Source organism: Heterocephalus glaber, unplaced genomic scaffold, assembly GCF_053883595.1.
Source record: "Heterocephalus glaber isolate CG9 unplaced genomic scaffold, H.glaber_assembly_v1.0 deba00000621, whole genome shotgun sequence".
NCBI classification, from domain to species: Eukaryota; Metazoa; Chordata; class Mammalia; order Rodentia; family Bathyergidae; genus Heterocephalus; species Heterocephalus glaber.
The window spans coordinates 32,934,342-32,947,572 of record NW_028258153.1 but is presented as its reverse complement, the minus strand read 5'-3'; the positions used below and the strand labels follow the sequence as shown (position 1 = coordinate 32,947,572).

Sequence of the window (13,231 nt, the reverse complement as noted above, 5' to 3'; positions counted from 1 at the left end):
ATAGCAGGGTCAAATGGGACTTCCAGTCCTAGTTCTTTGAGGTATCTCCATACTGATTTCCACAGTGCTTGCACCAGTCTATACTCCCACCAGCAGTGGAGCAGGGTTCCTCTTTTCCCACAGCCCTGCCAGCATTTATTATTGGTTGATATCATGATAGCAGCCATTCTTTCTGGGGTGAGGTGAAATCTCAGCATTGTTTTCATTTGCATCTCTCAAATGACCAGTGATGTTGAACATTTTTTCATGTATTTATTTGCTATTTCTACTTCTTTGTGTGAGAAATGTCTGTTCATTTCAGATGCCCATTTTCAGATTGGGTCTTTAAATTTGGGAGGTCTGAGTTTTTTAAGTTCTTTACAGATTCAAGATAGTAGACCTTTGTCTCAGGAACAGCAGGTGAAGATCTTTTCCCACATTGTGGTTGTCTCTTCACACTGTTGGTGGTTTCTCTTGCTGTGCAGAAGCTTTTTTTTTTTTTTTTTTTAATTAAGCCCAGGGAAAGGGCAGGTGAGCTTTTTACTCTTTTCTTATTTGAGGTTCCCTTGTCTCCCCCCCACACCCCCTTTAAGTTTATTGGTGCATTTTAGGTATAAAACACAGTTACATTCATCATTGGGATCTTGTACCATTACATGAGTATCTTGGTTCTTATTTTTTTTCCCCTTCCCCTGCCCTCCCATCAACCCCTCCACCCTTCCAAAGGGTCTTTCCCTTTGCAAAGACTTTGTTTCCATTTTTTTCCGTTTCTGCTATTTTTTCTTTTTTTTTTCCTTTCCCCTACCCCTCCCACTTCTCCTGCTCTTTTAGACCTTTTCTTCCTGTTGCACAATATTATACATTTTTAAAATTACAATATCAAGATCTAGGAGACATTACCACAGATTTTAAAGAATTTAAAAGGATATAGAAAGCATATTACAAAAATCTTTTTTGAAATAAATTTGACAACTTCTAAGGAGTACCCTGGAAGACAAATTAATGAAACTAACTCTGGAGGAAATATGAAATTTGAATAGCACCTATTAAACAAAGTATATTCCTAGCTTGAAAACCTACCTATATGACAACAGCAGGCTCATATACATTTTAACTGATAAATTATATCCAACAATTAAAGCAGAAAAAAGCAGGAACACTTCTCCCCTCATTTTAGGAACACAACATTGTGCTAATCCTAAAATTTGATAAAGATAATAGAAGAAAAAAGTATGAACATAGATAGAAATTTGTTTAACAAAACAAACTATTAGAAGTCAGATCTGGCAGGATGTAGAAAGTGGTTTTGTTATAGGGATGGCAGGGTTGGTTCAGCATTGGAAGATCCACCCCCAAAAGTCATCATTTTAACAGAGGAAAGGAAAAAGCCCTATGATCCTGTCACTAGTTGGAGAAAAAGTATTGGACTAAATTCTACAGCTATTCATGGTAAAAAGCTATCAGGAGACTAGAAGTAGGACAGAACCTTCTCAACAGATTAAAGACATGTACTCCATACTTCCAGCGAGAATGCCTTATATGAATGGAGAAGATACAATGCTTTCTCTTTAAGATGGGGAACAAAGGCAGATATGCTTACTCTTTATCTGTCTATTAAACCTTGAAATCTACGCCCCACCAAAATAGTCTGGCAATAAAATGACAGAATTAGGATAGGACTGGCAAGGTAGAAACAAAATCGTTATATGCAGATAAAATGATCATCTACAGAGAAAATACGAAGAAATCTCTAGGAGCCCCTAGAACTTGTATTTGAATTTAGCAGGGTTAGAAAACACAAGGTATATATAAAAATTCAGGTCTGTGTATACTTGCTAGGAATGAAGAATTGGATATTGAAATTTAAAAGTTATGTAGGAGTACAAAGGACCTAGAAAAGTTAAAAAAAAAAACCCCAAAAAACCAAAAAAACCAAAACAGTGTTGGAAGACATTTAGTACCTAATTTTAAGATTTCTACTAAAGCTACAGTAATCAAGGCAGTGTTGGTGTAAGGAAAGACATATAGATCATTGGAATAAAACAGAGAATCTAGAAATAGAACCACACATATATGGCCCACTGAGTTTTGAAAAATTATTTAACATTAGCATTTTATAGAATATAAACTCAATTCAAGAGCCGAGGAAGAGATAGTGTTTTCAGCAAATGGCACTGGTATCCGTACATAAAAAATTAACCTCAACCCTTTATTTCCATACATGAAAATAACTTGAAGGGATCTATGAACCTAAATAAGAAGGCCTAAAAGTATAAAACTTTAAGAAGAAATTGTAAGGGAAAATGTTTATGAATTCAGGGTAGACAAGAACTACTTAGAATACAAAAGACATGAGGTATAAAAGAAAAACATTGATAAATGAGATTCCATCAAAATCTAGAACTTTAAATGACATCATTAAAATGAAAATTAGTCCTTAAACAGACCATATTTACAATGCATATAACCTATGACCAGAATATATAAAGAATTCTAAGCGTTTATTAATAGACAACTCAATTAAAAAGTAGACATAAGATGATAAAGAGCCAGTATAGCACAAGGAAAGGTGTGCAACTCTAGAATCAGAAAAATACTAATCAGTACAATAACAAGACTGAATTATACACTCATTAGGGAGATGAAGTTAAAAGTTTTAAAAGCCTTGTCGTTACTTTTTCTTTTTGTTGGATTCTGCCCCTTTGCGTTTAATTTGTCACTCCCAATGGATTCATTCTGCTGGGTTTCCTGGGGTTGTGATCCTCATTGTCTTTTCCTAGGGTATTGTCTAAAATTTTTTGGAGTGCCGGTTTGGTATTCATGAAGTTCCTGAGGTGCTCTTTATCATGAAAGTATCTTATTTTTCCATCAATTTTGAAAGATAGTTTTGCAGGGTACATCAATCTGGGTTGGAGGCTGTTTTCTTTTAGGGCTTGGAATATGTCACTCCAAGCTCTTCTTGCCTTGATGGTTTGTGTTGAGAAGTCTGCTGTGATTCTGATGGGCTTTCCTTTGTATGTGATTTGTTTCTTTTCTCTGACTGCTTGTGGAACTTTGTTCTTCTGTTGTGTTTCTGGAATCTTAACAATTATATGCCTATGTGTAGATTTTTTTTTTTGATCCAGGCTATTTGGAGTCCTATATGCCTCACTTATCTGTATGTCAAGTTCTTTCCCCCTCCTTGGGAAGTTTTCTGCCATCACTTCTGTGAAGAGCTTTTTTTATGTCATCTGCACTCTCTCCTCTTTCTTCATTGACTCCAATCAGTCTTATGTTATTCTTCTTTGCATCGTCTAACACCTGCTGATTTCTTGTGTTCCTTTACGGTTTTAAAGCAGTTTTTCTTTTCCTGGTCAGTAATTGCAATCTTATCTTCTAGATCTGAAATTCTATCCTCACATTGGTTCATTCTGCTGCGCAGCCTTTCGAAGGAGTTTTTAATCTCCTGGAAATCTGTTTGCATCTGTTTTATGGATTCCATTTGTTTCCTATGGTGGGATTCTATCATGTTCCTCAGATTCTCTATTTTTTTATCTGTGTCCTCTCTAGATTTATTAATCATGTCTTGCACCATGAGCACGATCTTTGCTGTTATCTGAGTAATTACTTCTGATTTCATTTTTCCCAGATCCTCTTTTGTTGCCAGTTCAGAGAGTCCAGGTAGTTGAGTATCAGAGTGTTCCATCTCGTTTCCCTTTGGAGTTGCTGTAGGTGATCCAGAAGTCTGTTTTTGAGGCTTGTTTCTGTGTCTTTTCATTTCCACGGGGGGGGGGGGAGGGTGCTTCTGGCACCCACGCGGCTCACCTTCTGTGCCCTAGGAGCTTGAGATGGCAGCGGGGGAGCTTCCTTCTGGGTGCTGGGATCAGCTCAGCTTCTCTGCCCTAGGAGCTTGGGATGGCAGCAGGGGATCTTCCTTCCAGGTTGCAGAAGCATTTTAATAAGAAAAGATCCTACTTGTTGATTGTTTGTGCTAGTTCACGGGCAACTGAGGTTTTGTTCATAAAATATTTTCCTACACCAATGTCTTCAAGAATTCTACCTAACCTCTGTTCCAGCTGATTCAGTGTTTCTGTTTTAATATTTAGATCTTTAATCCATTTTAATTTTAGTTTAGTGCATGGTGAGAGATTTAGGTCTTGTTTTAATGTTTGGCAAGTTGAAACCCAATTTTTCCAGCACCATTTATTAAAGAGGCTATCTTTCCTCCAGTGAGGGTGTTTAGCTCCTTTGTCAAATTTGAGGTGGCTGAGTGTGTCTGGAGTTGTTTCTGCATCTTCTAATCTGTTCCACTGGTCCTCAGGTCTGTTTCTTTGCCAGTACCATGCTGTTTTTATCACAGTAGCTTAGTAGTATAGTTTCAAGTTGGGGGTTGTAATACCCCCTGCCATGTCTCTGTTACCTAGGCCGAGCTCACTAGCTTTTGCTATTCTGGGTCTCTTCGTGTTCCAAATGAATTTTTGGACTGTTTTCTGAAGGTCCATGAAGTATGCTGCTGGGATTTCAATTGGGATTGCATTGAATCTATATAGCAATTTTGGAAGTATGACAGTTTTCACTATGTTGATCTTTCCTACTCAGGACTAGGGGATGTCTTTCCATTTTTCTGATATCATTTTCAATCTCTCTTTTCAGAGTGCTATAGTTTTCAGAGGAGAGGTCTTTGATTTCTTTCGTTAGGTTGATTCCTAGGTATTTCATTTGTTTTTTTTTTTGGATGCTGTTGTGAAAGGAACTGTTTGCCCTATTTTTCTGTCAGTGAGTCTGTTGTTCATGTAGAGAAAAGCTATTGATTTTTGTGTGTTGACTTTGTACCCAGTTACTTCACTGAATTTGGTTACTAAGTCTAAAAGACTTTTGGTGGAGTTCTTGGGGTCTTCTATATAGAGTATCATGTCATCTGCAAATAATGATAATTTGACTTCTTCATATCTTATCCTTATTCTTTTTATTTCTTTCTCTTGTCTAATTGCTGTGGCTAATGTTTCCAAAACTATACTGAACAGGAGTGGAGATAGTGGACATCTTTGTCTTGTTTCTGATTTTAGTGTGAAGGATTTCAGTTTTTGACCATTTAGTATGATATTAGCTGTTGGTTTTTCATAGATGGCTTTTATCAGATTGAGGTAGAGACCATCTATTTCAATTTTTTTTGTGGGTTTTTATCATAAATGTGTGTTGGAATTTGTCAAATGCTTTTTCTGCATCTATGGAGATGATCATATGGTTTTTTTCCTTGTTTCTATTGATATAGGGTACTATATTTATTGATTTGCATATGTTGAACCATCCCTGCATCCCTGGAATGAATCCCACTTGCTCAGGGTATATGATCTTCTTGATGATCTTCTGCATTCTATTTGCCAGTATCTTAGTAAGGATTTTTGCATCTATGTTCATTAGTGACATTGGACTATTCTCTTTTTCGGTTGGGTCTTTCTCTGCTTTGAGGATCAAGGTGATGCTTGCTTCCAGGAATGAATTGGGAGTATTGCTTCCCTTTCAATTTCATTGAAGAGTTTAAACAGTAGTGGCAGCAGTTCCTCTCTAAATGTCTTGTAGAATTCAGCAGTGAAGCCATCAGGACCCAGGCTTTCCTTCGTTGATAAGTTTTTAATTATGTTTTCAATTTCATTGATATTGGGTTGTTTAGAATTTTTAGGTCTTCATTCAAATTTGGTAATTCATACGTATCTAGGAATCTGTCCATTTTTTCTGTATTTTCCACCTTATTGGTGTATAGGTTCTGGAAGTAGGTATTGATGATCCTCTGGATTTCTGCTGGGTGCATTGTAATTTCACCCTTTTCATTCCTAATTGCCTGGATTTTGGCCTTTTCTTTCCCTTTTCTGATAAGGTTGGCTAAGGGTTTGTCAATTTTGTTGATTCCTTTGAAGAACCAACTCTTGGCTTCATTGATGTTTTGTGTTGTTCTCTTAGTCTCCATTGCATGGATTTCTGCTCTCATCTTTATAATTTCCTCCCTTGTATGAGCTTTGGGTGTGTCCTGCTCTTTTTTCTAGAAGCTTGAGGTTCAGCATCAGGTTGTTTAATTGGGCTTGCTCTGTTTTCCTAATATGAGTATTCACTGCTATGAATTTCCCTCATAAGACTGCTTTCATTATGTCCCATAGAGTCCCATATGTTGTATTGTCATTGTTGTTTAGTTGAAGGAAGTGTCTTATTTTTTCCATTTCCTCTGCAACCCACTGGTTATTCAGAAGTGTGTTATTCAATATCCAGGTGTTTATGAAATTCTTGTGGTTTCTTTTGCTATTGGTTCTACAATTTAATCACACTATGGTCTGATAATAACCAGGGGATAACTCCAATTCCTCTGCACTTACTTAAATATGTTCTATGAGCCAGTATGTGGTCTATTTTGGAGAACCACCCGTGTTCAGCTAAAAAGAATGTGTATTCTGATTTTGTGGGGTGGAACCCTCTGTAAACATCTGTGAAGTTCATTTGTTCAAGAGTTTGATTGAGTTCTAGTATTTCATTGCTTACTTTTGTCTAGTTGATCTATCTGTGATAGTGGGGTATTGAGGTCCCCCACTACTACTGTATTAGTGCTTATTTGATTTTTCATGTCCATTAATATTTGTTTTATATAGTTGGGCACACTAGTGTTTGGTGCATAAATATTTGATTGTAATCTCTTCCTCTTGGATTATTCCCTGTACAAGGATATAGTGTCCTTCCTTGTCTCTCTTAATCAGTGTTGGTTTGAAATCCACTTGATTTGCAAAGAGGATAGCTAATCCTGTTTTTATTTCGGGTTCCTGTCACATGGAGTATTGTTTTCCACCCTTCAACTTTCAGTCTATGTGTTTCTTTTTGAAATAAGTGTGTTTCTTATATGCAGCATATTGTTGGATCTTGCTTCTTGACCCATTCTGTGAGTCTATTTCTTTTGATTGGTGAATTGAGACCATTAACATTGATGGTTATAACTGATACATATTGACTTATCATTGTCATGACTTTCTCTTTCTTTTGGATTCTCCTCCTTTGCGTTTAATTTCTTGTCATGCCTGATGGATTCATTCTGCTGGGTTTTCTGTGGTTGTGATCCTCATTTTCTTTTCCTAGGATATTGTCTAAAATTTTTTGGAGTGCTGATTTGGTATTCATGAAGTTCCTAAGGTGCTCTTTGTCATGAAAGTATCTTATTTCTCCATCGATTTTGAAAGATGGTTTTGCAGGGTACATCAATGTGGGTTGGAGGCTTTTTTCCTTTAGGGCTTGAAATACATCATTCCAAGCTCTTCTTGCCTTCAGGGTTTGCACTGAAGTCTGCTGTGTTTCTGATGGGCTTTCCTTTGTATGTGATTTCTTTTCTCTCACTGCTTGTAGAATTTTGTTCTTCTGTTGGCTTTGTGTAATCTTAACAATTATATGCCTATGTGTAGATTTTTTTTTTATCAAGGGTAGTTGGAGTCCTATATACCTCACTTATCTGTATGTCAAGTTCTTTTCCCCTGCATGGGCAGTTTTCTGCCATCACTTCTGGGAACAGTTTTTTTATGTCATCTGCACTCTCTCCTGTTTCTTCATTGACTCTGATCAGTCTCATGTTATTCTTTGCATCATCTAGCAGCTGCTGGATTGATTTCTTGTGGTCCCTTACAATTTTGAAGCAAGTTTTCCTTTCCTGGGTTCTACTTGCAATCTTATCTTCTATATCTGAAATTCTGTCCTTATACTGGCTCCTTCTGCTGCGTACACTTTCAATGGAGTTTTTAATCTCCTGGAAATCTGTTTGCATCTGTTTTATGGATTCCATTTGTTTCCTATGTTGGGACTCCATCATGTTCCTCAGCTTTTCTATTTTTTTTATTTGTGTCCTCTCTAGATTGATTAACCATGTCTTGCACTATGGGCACAGTCTCTGTTAATCCGATAAATTATTTCTGATTTCATTTTATCCAGATCCTCTTTTGTTGCTAGTTCAGGGAGTCCAGGTGGTTGAGTATCAGAGTGTTCCATCTCATATCCTTTTGGGGTTGGTTTAGGTGATCTGGAAGTCTGGTTTTGAGGCTTGTTTATGTGTCTTCTCATAAAAATGGTAATTTTAATATTTGCTTTTTAAGCTTCTGAAGAAGTTGGTGCGTCTGAATATAGATGAAAATAATTTGACACACATTCCTTCAGAATTACCATCTACCTTAGAAGAACTCAACATTAATGAAAATAATCTTCAGGCTATTGATGAAGAAAGTTTTTCAGGTATTTAACATTTTTTTTCTGACATGTTTCCTTAGAATTTTTCTTCTGTTGTGATTTGGAAATCTGATTTATAGTACTGCCAAAAGCCATTTAAATTAATAAAAATTTACTGACTGGTAAAACTTAAAAATGCATTTTACATTGCTTATTGTCTTTTAAAAAGCACACTAACCTTAAATAAAACTTTCAATGATTCTACGTTTTCATCATGTACAACACAATAACTCTCCTACAAATCCCTAATACCCGGAGAGCTGTACTACTGTCCACAATGGCATGAATTTGGTGCTCTGTACTGTTGTTGGCTCTTGGTGGTCTCCTGATGGGGGTTCCTTCATCTCACCATCTACAATTTGTGCTATGCCTATAATAATGTTATTTTTATTTGTTATGTGTTGCAACCTAAAACTAACCTTATGAGAATTGTGTGTACAGTAGAAATAGGCAGGTGTTCTATGAGTGCTGTCAGGTGGTGTCCTTCAAAAAGGGCAATGGTACTCATGGTAGTAGCTTGACTTTGGCAGCTCTGCTCTTGAGGGTGTGGGACAGTGCTGGATTTGTGCTACTTCCACGTTTCATGATGTGGACACGGCCTGGCTTTTTGAAGGATAGGCTTTATTGAGAAGCATTTGAACCTGCAAGAACTAAGCTTGTTTCTAGATCACATGAGATAGCTGATGGGTACATAATGAAACCCTATAAAAAAGGCTGGATCACATTTTACCCTTCACAGAATCTGGCTAACACCTTTGATTAGATTGTATATTTCCTTAAAACAAAGACTGCCTACACATTTCTTTTGTCTTCCTAATTATACAGCAGAGCTCATGAGATATACTGCTCAATATGCTTTTGTTAACTTCATTTGAAACACATTTTTATATAAATGTTGATAAACCTAGCAATTCTGATTATTTCCTTTAGCTCCCAAGAAACTTCACAAGAACAAAACACTTCTGCTGATGATAACAGTACATTATAAAAATTGCCAAATCTGAGTATTACATAGTTAGGAAATACTCAATTCCCAAATGCATTTGAAGGTAAACATGAAAAATTTTGATGGCCTTGGTCATATGTAGAAGACACTGGAAAATTTCATTTCTGCTCTATTAAACAGAGACTAGGACTGGGGATTTAGCTCAGTGGTTCCGCCGGCTGCCTCGCAAGCACAAGGACTTGAGTTCGATCCCTGGTACCAAAAAAACCCCAGAACAAAACAGAGACTAAAGAGAACAAAGAATATAGAACAAGTACACTAATAGCTTAATATGAAATATATGTGAGTTCATATTTTTGTTATCAAAATGATAGCTTATAAAACATAAGCTCTTTATAATGAACGTGGTCTCACACATCCCTGGAATGGCTCATGCATAAATGCATAAATGCTTCTATATTCCCAGAGTATTGATGTGTGGTCCAAGGTGAACTGTCTGCCTGCCCTCCTAACTGCCAAATTTCAAGCACTGAGGAAGCCTCATTCCCATGCAGGTGGCCAGAAAGGAGGCTCTCTGCTGCCCAAAAAATTTCCCTCCACTTCCTGGGTAGGCTGGGTTCTTAGTCCTGCTGTGGTACTGCTTCCATGAGTGCTGGGTGCTCCCTTGGCTGGGGCAGCTGCTGAGCCTCCCTGACTGCCCTGAGTCCTGCTGCTGTGGATGATAGGGTAGGGTTGGCTGGCAGTGGGTAGGTGAGCCCAAGCATAGCCCTTCACCTGTGTGTGCTCACTTGACTGTTTCAACCTGGAAGTTCCTCTTACTTCTAGGTAATTCTTTCTATCCTTAAGACGGTACCACTTCCATACCACTGAAATCTACACTGCTTTCTCTTTTAATCTTCCAGCATTTATAATCTCTACTTCTCATATGACTGTTTTTGCTAATGCCTAAGTATCACAGAGGATGGTATGCACTGCCTGTGACAAAGCAGAAATTATAGCTTACTTGGGAATCTTAGCTCAGACACCCCTAGGTATGTTACTGTTGAGTAGTCAGTGATTCACTTCGAAGCTTCCAAATGACCTGGATGACACCATTCCTGGGCTAGTGGGAGAGGTGAAAAAATTTGTTTGTATAAAGGACTTTCTTGGTAGCTCAGTCTGAATGATTAGAGGTTTTGATCATCTTAAAAAAGATCAAAACTTCTATATGGCTGCACTCTGTGCCAATAAGTGAATAACTATACAGAGAATTCACTGCTCTGCTGTTACTAACTCCTTTGTTCAGAGACTGGGATTTGCCAGGGAAAGAGTGCTCCTTTCTGTGTCCTAGAAAAAGGAATTACTCATCAACCTATCCCTATCATGCTGCCAATCCATACCAACCTGTCATTGCTAACGTGCTGCCAATGACTTTTTACAACCTACTCTATACGCATCTCAATTCCAAATCCCTGCTTGGCCAGCATGGCCTCTAGAGATATCTGTAATACTCCCTCTTCCTCCCTCCTCCTTCTTGCTTCTGTTAATTACATATATTTGTATACTATAACACTTGAATGATGTCTTCTTTGCATTGTGCATTTTGTCTTGGTTGAAATATGTGTCTGAGATGTGCAAAGTATTTAGAAATAGGATCTATCGGGTGGGGAAGGGACAAAGATAAGGAAGCTATACACCTTCAAATAAAGTGAACTTTTTCACATGCAGTGTATAAAAACTGTATGGTTATTTTTCCCCTTTCTTTTGTGGTTCTAGGGATCAAACCCAGGACCTCATGCATGCTGGGCAAGTACTCTACCACTGAGCTACACCCCATGCTCAAATTGCATGGTTTTTCCAATTGTTCTAATATTCTTATAATTTTATTTTTATAGACTTAAATCAGTTGGTCTCCTTAGAATTGGAAGGAAACAATCTCAGTGAAACCAATGTCAATCCTTTAGCTTTCAAACCTTTGAAGAGCCTATCTTACCTGCGCCTGGGAAAAAATAAATTTAGAATTATTCCACAAGGTCTTCCTGCTTCTATTGAGGTACTGATATCTTTCTTCTAATATTTTAAATATATTTTAGATAAAAACACTACCACAAAACAAACAATATCTCTTAAAGACTAGGGTAATGTTTATTAAACTAGGTAGAGTTTTGGTGCTGTATGCAGAATTTTTTTATAATATAAGCATTATATGCCCCTGATAAAGTGAAAAATGTTACTGCTGACAGCTTGGGGTGGGGGGTGGGAAAGAGAAATTAAGAATCTGAACAGAAACCACAACTTCTAAAATGTACCCAACTCTTAAGACAGTTCAAACTGTCCCAGGCCAGAACTATGAAGATCAACGCAGAATAGCTCCATCTTTGTCAGTATCACCTGTCTCCACTCAGAAGTTTCAGGTAAAATCACAGACACTCTTATCAAACAGCAATGGATGGTGCAAGTATTATACCAGAAGGCCTTCCCTGTTCCTGCAACTTGGTAGATTATAAATTTTGACCAGGTTCTACCAAGCCTGTCCTATGACTAACTCCAGGCCCAAAGCACAATCTTTGTTTTAATCCTTCTACATTATCACCAACAGTTCCCAGCAGTGTAGTTTCCCTGCTGCAAGGGATGCTCAGGAAGTCTTTGACCAATGAGGGTCAACACTCTGCATTTCTTGCATTAGGAACACTGAGGTTCAGAGTCTATACTGACAGACCCAGTTGGAATCCGGGTTTCCTTATATTAGCTCTGCTTCTACCACACTACAAGATCATCCCACCAGAAGTCGGGATGGAGCTTTACCTGATGGTGGGCCCAGCCAATCAGAAAAAGGTCAACTATTACGATCTCATGCTAATCAGAATCACCTGGGTTCCTAAGATATACAGATGTCTGAACCAGTCCCAGACATGCTAAGTCAGATTCTTTGGAGAGCAGAGCTAGAATTTAGAATTTTTAAAAAGATCATTAGACAATGCTTACCATCAATGAAACACACACACAACTTAGACAATACAAAAGAACACATGCCCCTCCCCATGTCTGAACTGCCTATCCCGCTTCTCTGTCCAATCCAGGAAGTGCTGTGTGCATCAGTGTACAAGTGCATGGTGTGTGTTATAAATCCTTCTAAACTCACTGCTGCATACCGTACTCATCTCATTATACATCATTCTTTTCTATGACTGCCAGTAGTCTAGGCATGGAAAAGTACGCCAGGACTTATTTAATTAGTCCCTTACTGTCAATACATTTATGTTGGAATTTGTTCTTTAAAAAGCTCATGATCCTAACATACAACCACATTTGGGAACCACTGATCTAGCTCATCTATTAATTATATATGAAAGTAAAAGCAAAAAGCTGAAAACTGCTTTACCCATTTTTAACAAATACCACAATTAAGTAACAAAGGGGAGAATTACTAAAACAGAAATGGAAAGTTACACTGAAGGAACACACTAAGTCTATTTCTGGATTCTAACCAGAATAAGCAGAATTTTATAATTCATATTCTCTAGGAAAAAATTCATTTTAATGCAAATTAAATTTACCTGGAAGGCAACTAGCTCGTAAAAACTTTCTAATAGTTCTAGTAAACTTTGTGATCCTAAATTAAGGCTCTCAATTAATCAATTAACTCTTAATTAAATACATGTAAGTCTAAAAATGTTACAGGCCTCACACAATGTAGAAAGCTGGCCTGGAGGTAAAGGCTCTGGTAGGAAGAGCCCCACTCATGTATCAGTCCTGGAACTGTGGGCTAGCACCATGATTTCCCTGAGCCTGAGTTACTCAACAGTGAGTGGAGATAGTAATTTCTACCTACTTTCCAGACTTTTAAAGTCCAAATGAGATCCCACATTTTGCAAATTGTATATGGTACGCTGACTCTTACAAAATATTATTCTTTAAAAACTAAATAAAAACCACTAAATTTCATAATCATATAATTTTATAAGTTATAAAATATGACAATTTAAAACTGAACTCACTTAAAAGTCTTTATAATACTAATGAAAATAGTCTTCATTACAATTTTAGTATCTGTGAAATTAAAAATATTTATTAACAAAGACAAGTGTAAAAAATAATACTCTT

The 13,231-nt window shown here is 37.3% G+C and overlaps 2 protein-coding genes across 4 annotated transcripts in view; one reads left to right on the top strand and one right to left on the bottom strand.

The window, feature by feature from the left end:
• Cenpp (centromere protein P) overlaps window positions 1-13,231 on the bottom strand; it is a 200,818-nt gene that overhangs the window by 84,152 nt on the left and 103,435 nt on the right. The window lies entirely within an intron of this gene.
• The window catches only part of Ecm2 (extracellular matrix protein 2), a 44,958-nt gene that overhangs the window by 24,332 nt on the left and 7,395 nt on the right, over window positions 1-13,231 (top strand). For all 3 annotated transcript variants that reach the window (XM_013067568.3, XM_004870079.4, XM_087206348.1), the window contains exons 6-7: window positions 8,073-8,208; window positions 11,023-11,180. In XM_013067568.3, the coding sequence (XP_012923022.1) occupies window positions 8,073-8,208; window positions 11,023-11,180 (294 nt within the window). The remainder of the gene's footprint in view (window positions 1-8,072; window positions 8,209-11,022; window positions 11,181-13,231) is intronic.